General features: G+C 37.1%; 2 protein-coding genes across 5 annotated transcripts in view; one reads left to right on the forward strand and one right to left on the reverse strand.

The window, feature by feature from the left end:
• LOC134534842 (lysosomal acid glucosylceramidase-like) overlaps positions 1 to 4,623 on the forward strand; it is a 29,027-nt gene extending 24,404 nt beyond the window's left edge. For all 3 annotated transcript variants that reach the window (XM_063373471.1, XM_063373480.1, XM_063373488.1), the window contains exons 9-11: positions 1,829 to 1,908; positions 3,626 to 3,906; positions 4,465 to 4,623. In XM_063373471.1, the coding sequence (XP_063229541.1) occupies positions 1,829 to 1,908; positions 3,626 to 3,906; positions 4,465 to 4,564 (461 nt within the window). In that variant the 3' untranslated portion in view covers positions 4,565 to 4,623. The remainder of the gene's footprint in view (positions 1 to 1,828; positions 1,909 to 3,625; positions 3,907 to 4,464) is intronic.
• A 2,294-nt stretch (positions 4,624 to 6,917) lies between these two features.
• The window catches only part of LOC134534858 (uncharacterized), a 49,640-nt gene continuing 33,931 nt past the window's right edge, over positions 6,918 to 22,626 (reverse strand). The window contains exons 4-8 of one of the 2 annotated variants that reach the window (XM_063373501.1): positions 16,783 to 16,994; positions 15,512 to 15,776; positions 12,822 to 12,926; positions 10,506 to 10,891; positions 6,918 to 7,500 (exon numbers count right to left, since the gene is read on the reverse strand). In XM_063373501.1, the coding sequence (XP_063229571.1) occupies positions 7,414 to 7,500; positions 10,506 to 10,891; positions 12,822 to 12,926; positions 15,512 to 15,776; positions 16,783 to 16,994 (1,055 nt within the window). In that variant the 3' untranslated portion in view covers positions 6,918 to 7,413. The remainder of the gene's footprint in view (positions 7,501 to 10,505; positions 10,892 to 12,821; positions 12,927 to 15,511; positions 15,777 to 16,782; positions 16,995 to 22,626) is intronic. The other variant, XM_063373509.1, reaches the window with a different exon arrangement.

The following is a 22,626-nucleotide window of genomic DNA, read 5'->3' on the forward strand; positions in this document are numbered from 1 at the left end:
TCTGGGCAGCTTTTCAACAGAGCAGACGGGCGGGTTTCTCCACTGATCCGCACCTCAGACGCATTTCGCCGAATTCCGTCATCTGCCTGCGGAATGTAGTTACCTACATTAAAGGCACCCTGGTCTTATAACTTTAGTCTTACTTTTATCTTCGATAGTCTGCCCAGAGCAGTTAGGAAAATTTGTAAATTCTTTTGTATTTTATTAAGCTCCAAGAACATGGCTTCCGCGAACGACCGCGTCTTCACGCGATGGGCACCAACCCGGTACCGAGACAGCTGAGTTTTCCCCGCTTCGGTAAGTGTTCACCACTGCCCCTTTTTGATTCCACCCCTTCACGAGGGCGAATTCCGCCCCTTCCTTAATCGCCTACAGATCAGGGCTAATTTCTTTGATTGGTTTGGTCTGTAGGCGGGTTCAAGAGTACCGCCAAGATTCCACCCACGTGACGGCTCCAGGAGTGCAGGCCAAGCCTCCGTTGTTCAGCCCCATTAGCCGGTCATCAACTGGGATACCACCATTCTGGTCTTAACTTCGTCCCGGGCAACTGGGGAGTGAATTTCCCACCTTCCACCGGCAACATGCCCCAAATAAAACCAACAAGTGCCAGCTGGGAGACAATTTAAATTTAGTTTGTTTTTGTCTTTATAAATGTATTTTATATTGTTTTTAAGGAAGGATTTAACTGTGTTGCATAACTGGTATAATTCTGTGTAGGGCCCGGGCCAACTTAACTTTTGTTGTTGTTTAAGAAATAATGTTGTTTATTACAATTCAACCAGCAAACTAAAAGAAAAGAATTTGAATGATTTAATTTAATAAATAAAAAAGAATCCTAGCAACCCTAATCTTGACTTTTTATTTAAGCTCATAAACCAAACGATCCTCCAGCTCCTTGTAAGCCATTCAGGGGCTGTATGAAATTTCTTGTACACTCTCTCTCTCTCGCACCTCTGTTATTCTTTTTGACCAGTTCGTTTCCAGCAATTTCTTGTGATTCAGATTTCCATTTCAAAGTGTTTCCTAATTTTGATAAGGAATATAAATAACTTTTACAAGACACGAGGGAGGGACGTTACAAGGCTAAGGTTTGTTTGTAGGAATTATTAACAGACTGATTTCTGTCATAGAAAAAACATATACAAACATATATTTGTTGTTATAAAACCTGTTATAAAATCTTTCAGGTGAATATTTTAGCAATGCCGTAGAGGTATAACTTATAAAGTATGCGGAAATTGTGTAGTATTATCTGTTAAATGAATTTGAACAAGATTGACAGTATTTTAATGAAATCATTTGTTGAAAATCGGGTCCAAAGCCGGTGTTCAGGATTTTTTCAAGTCTTTTTTGCTTTTATCAGAGCCATTTCGAATAGTTCAAAATTTCCTTTTGTTGTGACCTGCTATCTGTGCATGATGGTGGCAAGCAGCGAATTCTAGGGGAAGACGCAGAAGTGTGATTCACTTCTAGAAATTTTGGTACTTAAAAAGCACTGCATTATTTTAAAGAATTCTACTTTAAATTTTGTGTCTGAGTTTATTGCAACATGAACAACATCAGAACACATGAATTTGCTCGTTGCCGAGGTTAGATGTTTACACGTCACTGGCGAGTACTGGAAGACTCGTTCACATTTTTTTTATTCTGAACCAAATTTGGCAAAGGAATGTGTGTTGCCAGCACTTTTAAATTTTTGTTTAAGAACAATACTGAAGGGTTTTCAAAAATTTAGAAGTTATTTAGGAAGTATTTTGTAATTATGCATGGTCACATTTAGGTATTAAATAAAAAAATTTAGTTTGTAGTTTTTTAAATTTATTTTCAGGTGACAAGCCCTGGCAGTTTGAAAAAGTTGCCTTGGGTTCATGGTCTCGTGGAGAAGCATACATGGATGACATCATTGAGGTTGGGTCAACAACATTTGATTAAAATACCTATATTATATAGAGTCTTAAGTCAGGGTGTCTACAAGTCACGAAAGTCCCGAAAGTAACGAAAAGGTAACGAATTTTGATGCGAGGTCACGAAGTCACTAAAAAGTCACGGAATTCGGTACAAGCTCACGAAAAATATTTCTATTGACGTATTTTCACGTGTATTTATTGGACACTAAGTGACTGTGTAATTGGCACAGCCGTATTTTTCTTTCTTTAGTATGGTTTGGCCTGCAGTAGAAGAACAAAGTGCTGAAATAAGATACCATGAAACGCAGTGGTGAATTTCAATGCCATGCCAAGCTGATTGTCGTGCTATGTTCGTTTTCGTTGTTTCATTTTTTAGGGCACATGCCGTACAAGTCTAGCATTGCCTGGCGTATGAAAAGTCTCGTATTTGTACGAGGATTCAGAGGTTTTCAAACCATAGATGTTACAGTTTACTACGGTACGTACAACTTGTTACGATAACGATGCTTTCCGCCTCCGCGTCTATTTGTACACACACACTTGGTAAAAACTTACGTAAATAATATCACAGGGAACTTATCTATGAAGTAAAGTACGGGACTTTGTGTGTGTCATAAAATAACTCAAAATGTTTTTTTGTTTACGTGTTCGTGATCTTTATTTGCATATACATTGGCGAAAATCTAAGAAATGTGATAGTGCCGCAAATTACATACAAAAATGTGTTCTTAACCTGTTTTGTGATTTCGAAATAAAAAAAAAACTACCTCAATGGATAAACAGAAGTTTGTGAGAAATGAACCTTAATTTGTGTTATAGAACTTGAAGTTGGTTTTTCACTAAATTGGACTTGAACCACAGGTTTTGCTATAATGTAAATAGGCCAGTTGGCTCTTAAAGGTTGAATTAAAATGCCAGGGAAGTGTAGCTTTCAAGAAAGTTGGTATGACCAACCGTTTGCAAGTACGTGGAAAATGTGGTTAAGGCGAGTTGAAAGTGAGAAAGTGACAAATTCAAAGATCATTGCAGTACTTGTAGGACAGATTTTGATGTTTCTCATGCAGGGGTCAACTCGGTAAAAGTACATAAAAAAGGGAAACGTCACTCGCAGTTAGTGGCTGGCTTTCTTTCTGCTAAACAGTCTCCAGTAAACTATCCTTAAACACAGAACAGAGAAACACATCATGTTATCAAGATGATTTATCCAAACTAAGTACATATGTACATGTAATTATAAATTTGGTGGTCATTGGTAGTTTTTAGGCATAATTGTTATTCCTAATGTGTAATTTTTTTGTAGAAGTGTCAATTAGTTTAGTCAAAAGTACAAAGTAAAAAAAAATCCGAAATTTTTTTTTTTCCATTTAGGTCAGTTAAAGTCACTGAAAAGGTCACTAAAAAGTCACTAAAATTGATTTTGTCACTTCTGTAGACACCCTGTAAGTAAATTATTGATATATTATACAATTTGTTTCAAAATTTGCTAAGATACATTAACACTTTGGTTACATAACTATCATAGTTTATTGTAATTTTAATATTTAATTACTTAGTTAAAATATTTTTGTAGCCAGAGTTCAGTAGTCGAGTATTGATTTTCTATCAGTGTTCTGGAGCACTGCCAAAGTCTTGTGTTGGCGACCACTGTTCTGCAGTCTGCTGTGCCCATAAAACATAGGTGCATCGACAGTGATCATGGGTGGTTCCTGTGTCCGCAGGATTTCAGCCATTGGGTGACCGGCTGGGTTGACTGGAACCTTGCACTGGATCCACAGGGTGGCCCCAACTGGGCCCGTAACTTTGTTGATGCCGCAGTCATCGTGAACGCTACGGCGGACGAGTTCTACAAACAACCCATGTTCTACGCTGTGGGACACTTCTCCAAGTTTGTGCCGAGAGGTTCTGTCCGAATAGACGTTCAGCCTGGGGAACAAGCGGGACTGAGGGCGGTCGCTTTCCAGACCCCGGACCAAGCGGTAGTCATCGTGGTTTATAACAAGTGAGTAGAAGTTTATTCATGTTTTCGGTGGTGGCTCACAGTGCTAGTAACGTCTACCAATATCTAATTTCTGACGAAGTGTAGGAATATTAAACATGTGTTAATGAAATAATAGTAATGCAAAAATATGTTGGGAACTAAATTTATCTAAAAATCATATGCTTAATAAATCTCAAATTTGGTACACGAGATTCTCTGCGTAGGATGAATGAATGAATGTCATAAAGAAAAACAAAAAAAATGTTGTGAGTAGCCCCCCTTATGCAGGGGATTTTCTTAAGAGGGTTTTACTATATATCATAATAAATTTTAGATATAATTATGAATGCTCATCGGGAATGTTTATCTATGTTCATTTTTTTTTTTTTAAGGTTTGATTATGAGCTAACACTTTGATTTGATTTTGTAAATATCATATATATATATATATATATATATATATATAAAAGAGCTTTCAGACCAATATGGCACATGGTTCAGCTGTTGAGGTTTTGATAATGGTCAGTGTATGTATTTGCTAGGTTCAGCGTAATTGTTGGTGTGTGTGGTTTGTTACAGGCAGGAACACGAAATTCCACTCTCTATTCATGATCCAAGGCGAGGCCTCCTTAACTTATCTGTTGAAAGGAATTCATTTAGTACTATTTTGTACTGGTAATGTATATATATTGATGCATATGTAAATACTCATTATCAATAAAATTCTTATTTTTTTAACAATGTGTTTCATTTCTTCTTGTTTTTTATTTAGAACAAGTATGTCTTCAAGTATGCCTATAACCAGCTGTGTCAAATGAATTATGTGCGAGTTAACGCAGTTTTCTGAAGCAGTAAGATAAAACTTACATGTACAAAGGTAACGGCTTATGACTTGTTGAAAACATGTTGCCAATTACTATATTGGTAGGCTCCCAAGTATTTACTTTGTTAAGCCTGTAACTGTTAGACCAAGCAACAAATTTTTCCTTACAAATAGTCTGTTCACAGCAACCAGATGCTTCATATTGAATTAATGATAGTTAGTGATGGGCCGAGACTCGAAAATTCGAGTTGAGCGAGTAGCATCAGCTCGGCTCGGCTCGGCATTCGAGTTTATTTTACTCGATGGGGCGAAACTCGAAAGGAAATTCTGGTAAAACTCGATAATAAAATATAATAAAATTGAATTACAATTCTTAATATCTCCTTACGTGACTTCGGCCGACACTAAAAATTACGTACGTAAGACCGAAACACGTAGGTACTTACAAAAAATGATGACAATCGGCCATATTATTTATATTTTAGTTTAACATATTGCCAACTTAACAGGTGTGACCACATAGCAAAGAAGACAAACACATTTTTAATAAACAAAACACGAATTAAATTTTATAATCATAATATCGGCACAAATATTACTTTTTTTAGTAAATCCGTGCTACAACCGACGCAACGTTACAATAATAAATTAACGGTAGCGTTATATTTGTGTCACAGAGCGCATGTTTGTGCCTGATACGCCACCAATCACGAAATAGCATTAAAAAAAACTTTGTCTATTGGCTCCTCTAATTTTAGGAAGTGTAGGTTGGCGAACATGAATTTTTTTTCCGTGTTTGTATACACTATTACGTTCGGCAAGATTGCATTTTGTATAATTGTTTCTATCCAAGTTAAGTGGCAAGTTGAAATTAATTATGAAGTATAAAGTATTTTATAAAGTGTAACTATTCAATACAAATACAAAAGCATGGATTGGTTGGAAGTGCCAGCTTGCGATTGGCCGGCAACGTAACGACGTTAGTGTTGTAGCAATCATCTTTAGTTAAATGTATTATATTTGTCATGGGAACATTTATTGTAATGTTGCGCCAATTGTAGCACGGCCTTACACTTCCCATAAGTGAAAGTTTTTAAAAATGTTCTAATGATTGTGTGAAACTTAACCTAACCTTCGCGCCTACAAGCCTAAATTATATTCATTGTTTTTTATTGACTCGTGAATGCTGCAGGCCGCAGCTAACTCTTTCGGTCCAAAATAATCATTGGAACCATCAAACTGTTTGTGCACAAAGTCGTGTTCCATTGTCGTAAATGGTACATAATCTTCTATCTTTCGGCGATTAAAATTTTTTTCCACGCCACGTTAGTGTTAATTTAGGTGTACTTTTACTGAGCAAACACTTACAATGTCAGTCAAAAATTCATCTTCTAAGGGTATGTGGCCTTAAAATATTACTTCTTATAGTTATACGCTTTCCATAAAAATATTTTTAAATATGTACTGCTAGGAATATATTTTAATTATGTTTTGTAGGCTGATACCACAGTCTTTAATATTCTCTTTTATAGGTGGTATAAAATAATCAAAATGAATACTGTACAATATTTTCATTTTTTACAGTTTCATTTGTTGCTTATTTGAAATTGATTTCATTTACCATGTTAATAGTTAACTGCACCTTTGGAACAGTTTTTGTATAACTATTAACATATTTTTCAATTTTTATAATGAGTTAATTTACTGTGATTAGTAATGTAACTAGTAGTATGATGCTCTACAGAATACCTCAATTATTGAATTGTATTATATCAGTTAAGAATTTATTCTAAATGAATTATTTGTATTAATACTTGTATTTTAAATATATTTGATTAAGTGGGCCATGATATAACAAGACAACCATCTAAGGACTCTTAGCAGTAAAGTGCAAATATTCAAGCTCGACTTAAGTGTCAAAGATTCAAATAAAAATTCAGACTCGAATCGACTCGACTTGAATTTATGATCTACAAACTCGACTCGAACTAATTATTGTAAAATTCGACTCGACTCGACTTAAAAATTTGCAGGTTCGTAATTGATAATATTGAAGCTGACTGGTGATATTACAATAAATTGTAAACAGATATATATTATGAAGTTGTGAATTATGAACGTATATTTTACTTCAGAAGTTTTGTAAATTAAAATCTGAATCCTTTACATTGGGAAAATTTAGTAGGAGTCCTTGAGATAACCAACAATATGACAAGTATCATATTTATTTCACATCTTTGTGCTTACACATGTGTATCATTTTTAACTTAATATCAGTGTAAGTTTAACCAAAGCCACTTTTGTTATTGTTTAAAACAACATTTAATATCACCACAACTTTAAGGCCACTACGGCAGCTGATTATATCTTAACACATTTATCTAAAATACCTTTTCTGTATATCTACAAAAATACAATAAAAATTATAAAACAATATTAACAATTGATAACACTCTCTCAAACAAGTAAGCATGAAGCTGCCAACATTTATCTTGGAGATGAGATTCCTTAAATAACAACATCATTACAAACTGGCCGACATAACAGTTAGAAGGAAGCACTGCAGGAAGACAACTTCCACAGTAAATACAAGTGTTTCCAGCTGGCATGAATAGCAGAGTCCACATTTCTAGTTAACGCTGGATGTCGGTGCAAGTAAATAGCTTCCTAGTCGAGCGGCAATGCGTGTGGAACCATCACATCCTTTACTTGGCGACCATCACCTCGTACTCAGGGTAGCCAATCTCCATGCCACCATACGGAATGTAGCACACGCTGTGACTTGGCTGCACCTGCAAATATATCAAAGGCTTACAATTGTGCTGAGTCGCAAAACTTCCTCAAGATAACTGCAATCCCCAAAAACATATATTTTGTTTTGTCATTACAGATGTTCCACTTGATCAAAACTTTGCAGTTGTATTAAAATACTAGTTGCACAAATCAAACTATTAGCTGTAATGTTTAAAATAAGTGCTTTATAAAAAATTATCTAAGAAGTAAATACAAAATTTGCTTCAGTTGCCTCAACAATAAGACAGGGCTGAAAATCAATTTCAAGAATAGTGATTTGATTTTTGTGCATGTGTGGATGTGCGTGTATGTATGTATGTTATGTATGTATGTGTGTGTGTGTGTATGTGTGTGTATGCAGTGTTGTTAAAAGTATTCGGAAAAGTAATTGGGCTCAATTACAATTACTGTGGTGACAATGTAACTAATTACAAGTAAAAATTACTTTACATAGAAGTAATCAGTAAAATTAAAATTACAATTACTTTACGCTACCATTTTAAAACTGACTTACGATTCCATTTTTTTGCACACTGTTACATTAATATACATACATATATGTTTTGTTAAAAACATGATTTCATGTAGTGATTAAATTTATTATCTTTAGTTAAATGAATAATATTTGAGGACAAACTTGCTTGAATAACATCAAAAGACTTCATACAAGTAGCTACATGTAATAAAATTAACACACTTTAAATTTTGGAATTGACCTTACAAAACAATTACAATCGTGGAAATACAGTAGCTGATGTCAGTAAATGTTGTAAAAAAACAATGTTAATACATATTAATAAAATGCATTATCTAGTTTGCTTACCGTGATGTGTTTCCTTAAATTTAAAGCAGTGCTCCATGCTGATTTGAGTATTTTATTTCCCAAACATAAGTTACACTTCACAGACATATTCTCTTTCCTCTGCTTCCCAGATAATACAGAATATTTATCAAGGTAACTAAAAGGAAAAATTCTATCTACATTATTAACGACTTCTTCAGCATTTGAATTTGTTGCAGTATCACTTCGGTTACCTATACCATCCATGATTGCGATGCGTTTGCGAGGAAGAGCCTATGATGTACATTCTGTATTGCACAGACCCGAACAAGCCCGAATATCTACCTTTGGCCAACTTCGTCAGTTTTTTTGTTTATTACTTTACAAAATTGTGGATGGTTGGTTATGTTAGGTTGGTATTGCTACATTAAAAATACTGTCAAATCATTTTAATGCCGACGTTGGCTGAAGGTAGATATTCGGGCTTGTTCGGGTCTGTGCAATAAAGAATGTACATCGTAGGCTTCCCATTTGCGAGTAGTGAACACAAAACAAGCAAACTAAGTGAAGATAAGAAGGCAAAGATATCTAGAACCCTACAAGCCACTTCTGTACTTTGTCATTTTTGATCATAGATGTTGTGCATACGATTGTAGCACTACAAGCGTAAAATTATAAACTTTACTAATACAAAAATGTATGTTTTTCTTGTTCTTAATTGTATTCATTATATGTTCCGAGAATAAAAGTAACTGCAAATAAATATAAAGTATCGATTACCTTAATGTATCAATTACAATTAATGTTATGTATTCCGATTACAAGTACGAATTACATTTTTTAATTGTAACTCGTTACAAGTATAAATTACTTGAAAAGTAATCGTTACAAGTAATCAGATTACTTGTAATTCGTTAGTTAACAACACTGTGTGTGTGTATGTATATATATACACACACACACACACAAACATGTATATATATTTCAAGGCCCAGAAAAGTCCTTTGTCACTTTTAATGTCTATTGTACTATTTTATGACTTGCTCTCAGTACCTTATTGCTAAAGACAAGATATTGTGGTTTTGTTTTTAGTTAAATTTAATTTTTGAAATAGAAGATATCATTGTTATTGGTCTTATGTTTACAATTACTGTTAATTTTATGAAAATTAAGCAACATTCAACATATACAAGTTAAAATCTTTCTTTACATTACAGTTTTTTTTCCAACTCAAATAGTAATGTCTATTTGACTGTGATGCATTGCATTTTTTTAAAATCTCTATTTGCTAAAAACAAAAAAAAAAATGTACAAATGCGTGTTTATTACAAAAAAATTGTAATAAAACTGCAAAATAAGTTTGGAAAGGTATTGAATTTTTACCACCCACTCTTATCTGAATATTGTGTCAAAAACTACATACTAAAATAATTATTAAATTATTGATGATAAAGAATAAAACTTAAGTGATTTGAGTAGAAATTTGTTGGACTCGTGTTTTATTTTACTTGCCTTCGGGCATACTTAATGAATCAGCATTGTTTTTTTTGTCTCTTCAAACAATATTAGCCAACTAAACAAGTTATTTACATTTTGTTAACACTTATTGTTGTCGCAAAAAACTCGCAGAAATATGTTTATGATTCTACTTTTTTTTCCTAGTTACGATCAGTACATACAGTTTCTTAAGAAAATCCCACATAATAAAATTTCCTGCATAAAAAGCTAAAAAAATTTAGCACATAACCTTTAAAACATACAGTTTTACCTTTTAAAATTTTTTTCGTTTAGTAAATCAAATTTTTAAGTTAAACTTATGAACAGGAATTTACTGAAAGTGTTAATGTTTTAGTAAAACTTTCCTTATAATCATGTTGAAAAATAAATTTTATTATTCTACTTATTAATACGTCATACATGAAGAGAAAACAATTTTGTCTTTAAATTACTTGCATATCTGCCAAATATAACCTACAAATTCCTTTTCAAAATGTCAGTTTCTCTAACTCAAAGTAAAGGTAAATTTATCATTTTTTTGATTGTTTTCTTCACTACCGGTTCGACAGCCCTTCAGTACGTGTGAGTATATGTAGTTCAAGCATTCAAACACAGCCTCTGTGCTAACGGTGTATAAACTCTAAGTTCAATGTTGTTTTATCACCACAAAGTCTCGTCCCTACACATGCACCCTGCGTGTTGAGGGCAAGGCGAGTGGTTGGTTACCTTCCCGACGGTGATGGTGCCCTCGTGGTTGGCCCGCCCCACAAACAGCGGCTCCCCCTCCTCGGTCTCGCCCGCGGGCAGGGCCCCCTGGGGCAGCTGGCCGCCCGCCGCGGGCACCCAGGCCGGCTCGCAGCCCACCAGCACCTGGTACTCGGGCTTGCCGTGCTCCTGCCCGCCCCACGGCACGTAGCACACGCCGTGCGACGGGATCAGCTTGCCCGGGATGAGGGCGCCCTCGTGCTGGGCGCGCGCCACGTACAGCTGCTCGTTGTCGAAGCCTCCGGGCACGGCGTGGGGGGGCACGGAGCCGCCCGAGGCATCCACCCAGGTGGCGGTCCCGCCGGAGGGGGCCACGCTCTGGGCCAGGTTCCAGCCCGGCCCGGCCGCTGCAACAGGCCCTCGCGGTCACCACCGGAACCACCACAACTGAGGGGGCCTCTTTGCACTTGCAATGATGAACGTAACTCCATAGGCCCCTCTGGGAATCCTGTAGATTTTCGCTCCCGCATTTCACCGGCATGATGAACATTACATTTTCCTCAACATCGACATTAATAAGTAGCTTAGAATTTTTACGTTTATACAACATCTAACGTTAAGAACAGTTGAATTGCTACAGTATTACAACTTATCATGCAAATAGACAAGGTCAGTCAAGGATTTTAGAAAAAAGTAAATAGTTAATTAACATTTCATTTTCTGAACCAGTGTTAAATATTTGATCCTTAAACATCTATGTTTTTCTTAACGATAATGAATTACTTCAGCTTATTAAATAAAATGCAGTATGATACAAAATTTTATATAATTTCTTAACGGCATAATAAGCATTTTGATGAGCTTTTCTTATACTACTACACATTAAGATGCTAATAACCCTGTACCACTTGCATGCAACTAAATATAGTTTAAGGTTCTTTAAAAATAATAAAACCATTGCTACAAAATTGAAATTGAGAATCCAGTTGAAATATTATATAGGTATTTCAGAAGTGTAAACCTTAAAAATTAAACCAAAAGCCCCAGTGTTCTATATTTTGAAATGGATAAGCAGGCGCATGCAATAATGTAGCAAAACAACATCCTGACCATCACAAGTCATGCTAATTTATGTACATATTTAAAAATTTACAGAACTTACTGGAATTTTAATGTAAGAAATATAAATGGCATTAAGCCACTAATTATACCCAATACAGTATGTATCAACTGAAAGACATTACAATGATGCATAACATGCACTATGGTCTGTGGTTCAGCCACTGGTTTACATGCAGTACAGCAGTCAGAAATTTCCTCTGAAATAAGCAATACATCTAAAATAGTCATATTTTATGCTGAAGGAGAGTGCTAAATACTGAGTACCATGTGCTTATAGGTACTTAAATACAAACAGCATAAAAAATGGAAGCTGTTGAGTACTAAATGTAAATATATATATACACAATATATACATCAACACTTCCAGTATTTGGTTCGACATGTTCCTCAATTTTTTTAGTTCAGTTTATCTCTGAGCCTTTTTTGAGAATTATGTACAATGTCAAATAAATACCCTACAACTAATATCAGAATTTAAAATGTTTTAAAATAAATCTGAAACCTTGATGGTTAAAATTAGATATTTGGAATCACAGGCTTGGTTATCGAAACCCAATTTTCCTCAATTTTTCAGAAACAGTAAAGCAAATATATACATCAAAGTCATTTTTATTTGTTTGGATACGTATTTATACATTTCACAGTCCAGGATGTCTACAAATACCTGATTCACCAATTTCAGGATCTTTTAACATTGTTTCCATTTTTTTTATTAGCAAACTGTGATTTTTAGTGCACACATATAACCAAATTTAAACATGAAATTTTATACAATTCGTAAAACTTGCAGAAATTTTAAATTAGAAAGCTGAAACCCTATCAGAGATGATTTCCATGTGATTTAAATGGACTATTTTTTTATTTAACGTGTGACTGCAATATAAAGTGAGGCATCAAAAAACAAAATGTGAGTTAGAAAAGAGCTAATGGAAATTAATTTTCTTGACTTCCAACGCCACTGCTGTTTATTTCCCAACTTTAATGACTTTTGTGACCAGTCCAGTTTCCTTACACTTTCGGCACTTCCATGACGTGGCGACACCCTACTATTTTCATGATGAAATAGTTTCTACATCTCAGACTTGGGAAAGCCTCACCACCCTCCAGCTCTATCAGAACTCGGCACACTGGCTACGCTTAGCGGGAGATATGAGCCGACTGACTGATGCTTCCCTCTGGCCACGACGGAAGGCCGTACAACACGCAGTAATTTACCTGATGGTGCTGACGGTAAGCCTCCCGCCTGCCACGGCTGAGGGGCTGAGCTCCAGGCTGGGTTGCCACCCATATTCTGGGCTCCGTGAGGAGCCTGGAACGGCCCTGCTAGCAACAGGGACGTCTGTATCCTTCGCCGAAGACACAAAACTAACCCACCTCTTCCTTGAATCTCCTCTAGTGGATTTCCTCACTTAAAATCAATTGCTGCCCAGAGTCTCTTAACAAAAACTTTTAACTTTCAGCATGGTTGCCAGTTCTTTGAACAGTGGCAAACCCTGTGGCAATGGAAAGAATGGGTAAGTGCATACTACTTTAAAGAGAGAAAAAAAAAGCATTGGTAAAAATAACTTATACGGGTAACCAGTCTGCTGCGATTTTGCACAAGGATCACTCAACATACCACTTGTATGCAAAATTACGGAACTGAACTGACACACACAGCAAACAAGTTACCGCAGTTAGACTTGCAAGTAAACTAACTGTATGACATCACATGGGTGTCAATTTTTCCCACGCAAAACTGCCTCTCCCTTTAGATGCATTTTTCTCAGGTTCTTTTTGCATGAAAAAAAAATTGGTTTGAAGTTTGTGCCCCGGTTCTTACAAATTATCGTACCTTTTATTGGAAAGAAGATAAAATGAGGAATCACCCCTATTAAAGTAATGTGTTACTGTAATGTAAGTTTAGCTTCGCCGTTTTGCGTCTACTATAAAATAGTTGAAAACTGACCCTGTTATTAATTATTTTATCAGAAGGGAGTTTTACTCTTGTCTTAACTTGCCTTTCTTTTCCACCCTGAGGCTTTCACGCTGAAAGCCTTCTCTAAGTTCTTTACGGCTTATAGCCACTGAACGTAATCTTAGAGTGCGAGATTATGTCTTCAGATATATTACAAGTGCTCATGTTGTTCTGTTCACTGTAGTGAGCAAGAGTGTTGACCCACCACACACAAAGCACGTACTCAATGAGGCTAATTCATGAGGTGTTTCAACCACCTTCAAAATCACAAGTCAAGACACCCCAAAGTTTGCACCTTGGCTAGCTGCATCTCACTCACAACAGATTGAGCCCGGTGGAACATGAGCAGTTATGGATGAGTTTTTGTTTCATTGGGGTTTCGTGTTTGTTGACAGCGAAGTCGCTATAGTTGGATAGATACGAGTGGAATGACAGGGAATCTAGGAAGGAATTGGCAGTTTCCTAGATAAGTAGTTTTCAAAATGTAGGCCAGGGTGCATTGGTGGGCCCTAGATGATTCCAGTATGCGCCCTGTGGTATTCCAGAAATAAAAAATATATAGTTACTCTATCATACCATTTCATTACGGATATACCGATGTTTATGTTACATCATTATGATGTGTTATTTGTACAACTCTACAGGTTTTGCTCGAACAGCGATTTAGTTCAGTATGGTGCTGTAGCAGCTCGTTTGTAAACAAGCTTTAAGTTGATCATCAGTATATATTTCTGAAGCATTAATTATTGTAACATGTTTCTCAGAAACTGGTATATGATGCGCCTACAATTATTTGAAGGATTTTAAATGTGCCCCAACTTCAAAAAGTTCGATAACTACTGTCCTAGAGCAATACACACCTATCCTAACAATATCCCAGAGGAATCTTAGGATATCACAGGAAACATAATCAGATAGGCCGAACCAGGATTCTAACCCGTGGTCTTCCTGGACATGAGTTTTAATATTTTGTAACTACACCAACTTGCTCTTGCTATACCTTGCAGATACAAAATGGTAACTCTGAACATCTACTGCCAATCACGAAGGTAGTTTCTAGCTTGCTCGCACTCTTCTCAAACATGAGGAGAACGGGTAGTGGCAAAAAGGCAGCTCCGTCCACTCCTGCCTCATCCCTGGGACCTGACGATGCCTGCTTGTTCGACCTCGCGAGGCAACCGGCCCAAGAAAAGAGTAGTAATTCGCACTCACGGGAGTATGTCAAGCTTGATGTTACGTTCGCACATCAGCACCCACCCTTCAACACTTGCTGACTGAGAATGAGCCCTGAAGATTTTCCCGATACATCACTGCTTACAGCCTCACCAAAGAAAGCTTTTAAGCAACGGATCTAAACAGCTTGGAGACAGGTAAGAACAGACTGTTGATCTTCATCTGCAGTACGCTTCGGCTACTGTTTACAATCTCACAGCATCAAACCAGTTTTGGCTCTGCTCTTGTTACCAAAAGAACTCAGATTAAAAATGTTTTCATTTTTGTTCTTTACACAGATGCTAAAAGTAGGTTCTCAATGATAAATAGGTTTTACAACACCAGTATTACAGTAACACTTTGGAACAATTTTTGCTATGTCACAAGAAGGATGGGATCATGGAAGATAAAAATATCTCATTTATAAAACAATGAAATATATCAAGATGTTACAATACACTGCAAGATTGTCTGATTCGCCATTTCAACAATCTTTCTTTACTGCTTTGCTTCTCAAGTTTGCCATACAATCACTAAGAAAATACTTTCAGTTACTGGTAGAAGAAAGCTAGCATGGAAGTTTTAGTAAGCGATCCCCGGTATTTATTTTTCCAAACCCGCAGCAGCAGGGCAGAAGACATGCAGACCCGATCGCCAGCCAGAGGAGCCAGAGGACCAGTTCACGTGCCACCACAAGTACAAGCGAGCAACACGGATAACGGCAGCGAGACAGTACCTGGGACTGCGCGGGTGGTCATCCCACCTGGGGCAGGTGGGGCAGAGGGGGTCGCTCCATGGGGGTCAACCGCCGCGATGCGCCAGTGGCCCTTCGCACCCCACGCCGTGCGAATACCAAAGTGCGTGATTCCGAACGGCTTAGGGTTATTCCACTCTAGCAGCACGGCGCCGTCCTTCTTCACTTGCAGCAGGCCTCCTCGCCACTCGATAATAAAGCGCTTGGGCTCGGCCGATGTAAGCAACCCAGGGGTTTCCGCACGCACCTTTCCAACCAAACCAGTACCCGAGTTATGCCCTATTTGTGAAGATTTGACAGGTGTAACCATTACCCTTGAAAAAGTGAAATTTACAAATTAAGTATATGATATCAAATTTTTTTTTTATGTTTTGAAATTAAATCTTTAAAGCTAAAACTAATTTTTTAAAAAAAAATTATACTTGACTTCTTTTGGTTTGTAAAGTACTGAAGCCTAACATTACGAGTTGGCCAACAGCTAAGACTTGTTTTTAAGGAGGGGGTCCAAATATTTAATTGAGAGGAGGGAGGGGGAATACAGAAGGAAAACTTCATTAGACATATTAAATTTTCTGGTCCTATAATGCGGATATAAAAGTTATTAATTTCAAGGGAAATGATGGACCAGTCATCACGGAGCTACATATAATAGGTTTGTTCACTTGGTCAGCTTTTTCTGCCTCCAGGAGAAGGTGAAATATTTCAGGAGTAGTGAAGGAGAATAAAGAACTATTTTGCTCGATGTTGACAACAAAATGCTTCAGCCGTGTTGTTTTGGATTTAAGTGTAAAACCTAATTTACCCACCCCAAAAATATAATTAGTGATATAACTGTCAATCAAAATTTTTGAGTAACAATTATATTTTTGCATTATTTTGAAAAATCAAAGAGCTATCAAAGCAGGTAATCAACATCATCCCACCTTCAGTTGAAGCATTCATTTTTCGACCTGGTGTAATCAACTCACTTCGTCACGCGACTCAAAAACCATTCCAGAACGTGAGTTTTATTGCTTACTCTGGCTTTTTCTGTTCCATCTCAGAAAGCACACGCAGAAAGAGGTTGTCTAATAGAGCTGCGTTCTTGTGATGCAATTGCATGGTTAAAGCTGTTCCCGGTGACCCGAACGGAAGGGAGCGTGAAAGAGCGCTCTGGAGAGTTGACCATGTGAACAAAACTAACAAGGTTCAGTTTTGTTCGAACAGGACATTGGACACGACGCGTGGATGGCTGGAGATCCCCGACGGTCTACCTTGTCCGGCTTCTGCTTGTTGAGCCTGATAACGGAGGCAGAGTTCTCCCAGCCCCCCAGAAGGATCTCGTAAAGGGGCTCTGCCTCGCTGGGGGACGACGCCAGGGCCACGTGGGCGTTGGACGGACTGCGCACCTCCAGCTCCAGGCGGCCGGACAGGACGGGGAGGAAGTTGTACTGCAGGTTGTCCGCCGTGGTCACTTCCAGACCGTCTGGCAACACCCGCCCGCCCGTCCGCCTTAGAGCTCGCCAACCAACTACCAGGACTACAGTTCCACTCAAGTGAGAAAAATACTGCGCCTTATTGTCTTGTAACCCCTTCTTTGAACAACCGTTTCATTTTTTGGTAATTGTTCTGTATAACGTACCCAGGTTCATCCCTTGATCCTGATGGCATGATTGTGTACATATTGATCCTGTGGTGCATCATGCTTACCGTTATAATTTAGTGTGTCCAAAACATCCTGACCAAACAAAAACTCAAATATCACAATAGCAAATAAATTATTGTGACAAGTCTTTTCTTGTGGAAAGTTCTTCTTTCGTATTTAACTTACGACCATAATTCATACAGTATCATAAGTGTTTATTATGTCCGGGATCTTTTAAACTTAATACGATGAAATAGCAAGCATAATGTACCAGACAATCAGGCCATCAGGAACAAGAGATGAACTTGGACATATCAGTTTTAAAATGCCACATGTTTTGCTTATTTTTAAGTTGAATTCTCAGATTCCCACAAGAGTAGGTATATATTCATTATTTTGTATTATATTATTGGTAAGCAGTGTGCTTTGTGTTGCATACACTTTCGTTACATCAATAACAATGTATTTAGATTGAGTGATTTTATCTAAGAGACTTTTAGGCTATTGTAATAAATATATGTGTGTTTCCTTAGCTATACTTTTTGACCTACAATGTATTTTTTTTTCTTTAGGCCAACACTTCTTTGATGGTTAATGAAGCCCTTTTACATTCTTCTTTAGTATGAACTTGTTGCTATCTGTAACTTGCTTTTTTTTTTTGTAATATTATTCAGCTGGATGTATGCCACTATGAGGTTTTTTACCTTACAAATAACTAGATTACTGTAATTAAATAATCTACAATAATTAACAGATCACCTATAAACAACAGTTAACTAAAATGAACTAATTTAAAATATAATATACAGGATGTATCAAAATTCATGTTACAACGCTTGAGGGTAGAAAGCTCTTATTATTTGCAACCATTTTTGCCAATAAACATGTTGCTGGAAACGCGTAGTTAAGCCCCTGTAGCCCCAGAAAGAGTCAGCGTAGGCAACCCGTTGGGCTTTGTGCGAGACAGACGATGCTGTGGTGAATTACGTGTTTACGACGCCGGGCAGCGCTCGAGAGGACTGTATGATGTCGAATGCTGACCCCTGCCCCTTTTTACTTCCGTTGGTGGCGCCCTCACCTCTTTTCTTCAGTTCGTGCCGTGCCATAGCACTGCGCAGCGTGACATCGCAGTGTCGCAGTGTGTTTTGATATCACTGGTGGTCTGTCGTTGACTGTTCTGTCGTACAAGCAAACTCGTGGTGTCATTTATTTCGCTGTGGTTCTGAAAAGGGCGACGTTTTAGTGGAGCTCAATGGAGTAGACGTTTAGTGAGTACACAGACATGCTGCTTGTTTACGGGGAAGCTAGACAAAATGGACGAGCCGCCCGTCGTCTGTACGAAGAACGATATCCGGGTCGTAGGATTCCAGCTCACACCATGTTTGCAAGACTTACTCAGCGAATGCGTGATACTGGTACATGTGCCGTCACAAGACCAAATGCTGGTGCTCCACGCAGGGTTCGTACTCCCAGTTTTGAAGAGGATGTACTTCAGAGATTTGAGGAGAGTCCGGATATAAGCACAAGGGCAGAAGGTTCCAATATGGACGCTGACAAAATGGCTGTTTGGTGAGTTCTTCATGAGCAACTCTTGTACCCGTACCACCTTCAAAGAGTGCAACACATGGGTCCGGCGGACTATCCTCTTCGCATGACCTTTTCTTGTTGGTACATTTGAAGAGTATTGAGGAACCCCGAGTTAGCTGTTTTATTCAGCGATGAAGCCAAGTTCACTCAAGACGCTATTCTCAATTCGCACAACAGTCATGTTTGGAATGATATCAATCCGCATGCAACGTGTGTTACAGCTCGCCGGGAACGTTTTTCAGTTAATGTGTGGGCCGGTATTGTTGACGGCGTACTCATCGGGCCTTTTTTTCTTTCGCCACGACTTACCGGCGCCGGATACCTCCACTTCCTTCAGAACGAACTACCAGGTCTTCTTGAAGAGGTTGCATTGCATTTCCGACGTGTGATGTGGTACCAACATGACAGGGCACCACCTCATTTTACCCTGCAAGTGCGAGAGTATTTAAACCAAACATTTCCAAACCGATGTATTGGACGAGTGGGCCCTGTCGCATGGCCGCCAAGGTCACCGGACCTAACCCCGTTAGATTTCTTTCTGTGGGGTTACGTAAAAGGGCTTATCTACGCTACGCCAGTAGAAACGGTAGAAGAGCTTACACAGCGAATTATTGAATCGTTTGAAATCATAAGGTTGACTCCACACATGCTCCAGCGTATTCGTGAAAACATGATTCGCCGTTGCCACCTCTATGTCGCTCAAGGTGGGCGTGTTTTTGAGCCGTTGCTTTAGGCTGTCACGTTAAAACGTATGCAACAATTTCAATGTTGTGAAACAAAGCCGAAACTGTGATTGATTTCAGAGTGAAATTAAAATCTGTGCCACGATTAAAAAGGTTATTTCTCTACTCGAACGCCCGCACATCGACAACATAACACTACAACGGGTTGCCTACGCTGACTCTTTCTGGGGCTACAGGGGCTTAACTATGTGTTTCCGGCAACATGTTTACTGGCAAAAATGGTTGCAAATAATAAGAGTTTTCTACCCTCAAGCGTTGTAACATGAATTTTTATACATCCTGTTTACAGTGTACAATTTATGTTTGTCAGCATTAATTCTTAATAAATAAAAATCAGAAGAGTATGGTATATTCATTCACACTAGATCTACACTCTATCTAAACTCAATCTAAAAGCACAAATTTTGTCAGCCCTTCAGAGAAGCTCTCAAACCTAATCACACTAAATTTCAGCATCTTTGGCCAATTATAAGCTAATAACTCGGTAGGCCCTACAAAACTTCAGATGGCATATTTGAAATATCTAACAAAAACTAAAAATTACACACAACATTGAAATCTAATAAGATACTAACCACGGAGAAAGCAAAATTAAGTTAAAAATAACAATTTTACATCAAAATTCAAATATATAATCAAGCTGACAAGTTAACCCCAGTTACGAAAATTTAGTAGGCCTATGCTGAGCAAACAAATCTGATAAAAATACTAGGCATTGCATTCTAAAAAAACTACAGTCAATCATTATAAGTCACATCAGCAAAGCAAGTAAGTAGAGAAATTAAAATCACTATACTTTGGAATGAGATTTATTTTCACTATTGCCTGTTAATAAAAACTTTCATTTCCAAAAGCATACATAACTACAAATATTTATTTGCATATGGCTTAGATCTCTGTCTGAATATTGTCATCAAAGTTTTCCATCTAACGAATTTTGTTTTATCAGAAACATTATATGTCTATCATTCTGATTTCAAAGTAAAACAAAAAGGTTTGTAAAATTTGTTCAAAGTAACATAACAATTCAACCAAAACACCCAACTTGCAGTTACATAGTAAGTTATCAAGATAAATGAATTCTGTTCAATATTGTTAACACCCAAAATTTTTCATAAATAGGTCAACTCAATTTTTTGCACAGATATCACGACCCTGTAAAACAGTTTTGCCTGAACAAGAACTGATTCAGATGCTGATCCCATCTAGGTAGATTTTTTCAAACTATATTTAAAATAGCTGGATGTAATTACAACGGTTCAGGTAAAACAATAAGTCCAGTACTTAACACATAAATAACTAAAAGCAAAACATTAATCCTAGGTACCTTTTTATTCGAGGAACATTTTTTGTATCACAGTCAAGGTATCATTTTTGAGGTGGTGTTTCTTCAGTATCACAATAGGCCAAGAATGTAGTGTAGATATTACCAACATTCTGAAGTTAAAAATTGGTCTGAGGTGGTAGCAACACCAATGAGATATGGGTGTAAAATCATTTGATCGAAGATGTGGGAACATTAAATATTTAAGTTGTAGCAAATTATACTCCAACAGCCTAACTCATGTTTGAAATATTTTCAGGACAATACAACATAGCCTCTTGGCTGTAACACCGGATATTAAACAAATGTTGACAAGGACACAAATAAGCTAGCCTACAGAGCAATCAATCTTTATGTTTTATGTGCGTTTCTTTAAAAATGATATTTATTTTGGTCTCAATATTTAAAAAAAACATAACTGTTTAATAACAGTATAATAATGCTTTGAATTTATCCATGTCCCAAAGCAAATCATTTCTATATAATTTAGAATGTTTTCATTTCTATGGAAAATGAAGAAGAGATAACAGAAGTGAATACAGCTATAGACTCTGTGCGTCAAATAAATGAGAAAGTGAACAAGATAGGACAGTCACCAAAGCTTCATTCTATTGGTGTTTTCTGTACTAGAAACTTATATATGAAGACAAAGGAGAGGACTATGCCAAAAAAGTCCTAATTGTGGTATCATACAGAGAAGATATGTGGAATAACAATTTTGAAGAACTTGTCCGGGTTGTTGGTGACTGTAAAAGATTACCTAGATGTAGTTTCCAAAAGACAGGATGGATCATTAATTATTCATTATGTCCAAAAGTTTGTGATGAGAAAGAGCTAAAGTAAAGGAAGACTAATAAAAATAATGCTTTTATATTATTTAATAATTATCTTATCAATAAGTCAGTATTTTAGAGTTCATGTATAAAAAGAAATTTAAAAATAATATGGACAGCGCTCTTTATTCCTATTTGGTTTGGCACAATTTGTAATTTAATACCGAACTAGCGAAAGCTTTAACATTGCAGAACTCATCTTTTTATGAGTAAACTATCATTATTTTTTGAAAAATATATCAGAATCTATGAGGCAAAGTAACATCAAAGACATTTTTAAACAGTAAAAACTCGGATATATTTTTTTTCTTGCCATAGAAGCCTCTTATTACATCTTGTTTTGAATATCATTGAACTGTATATCAATCTTTCTTTGTTATTCATGTTAAAACTATGATGACATTCCTTTATCCGGCTAGGCCACGGTTCCGAACTGTACAGCAGCATTGTCGCTTTAAGTATAGCTCGTTTTCTGAGCTCCGGATGTCCAAGGCCAGCCTTTCATTGAGAAATGCCTTTGTGCTGCGAACATTGCTCATTCTCGGTCAGGGGTGAACATGACCTGATGTGTGCCCGGGATTTAGAGCATGTGCATCACACCTCAGTATAAAGGCATACAATGCTGCCAACTTTCACACCCATCAGTAACCAAATTAATGCACACAATCCAACATGTGTTAAACAAACACTATGAAATTTCCTCCAGATACTAGACACTAAAAAATAATTAATGCCACTTATATACAATGAGATGATTACACAGGTTTGCAAACCACTTGATAGATTAAAAGATAGAATACATTTCAGAGTTCATATTTATTTTAAGTACTTTACCAAAAGCTACACGAGTGATATTTATCGTACGAAAAACTGACGAGACGTCTTTAAGTTAATACATAACACTCCATAGTTCCATAACTGGATGTATAAATTAGTAATAATTACTGAAAAACTGCACTACTTGGCAGTACTGGGCGTACTTTGTG

Source organism: Bacillus rossius, chromosome 1 (genome assembly GCF_032445375.1).
Source record: "Bacillus rossius redtenbacheri isolate Brsri chromosome 1, Brsri_v3, whole genome shotgun sequence".
In the NCBI taxonomy this organism is placed as follows: domain Eukaryota; kingdom Metazoa; phylum Arthropoda; class Insecta; order Phasmatodea; family Bacillidae; genus Bacillus; species Bacillus rossius.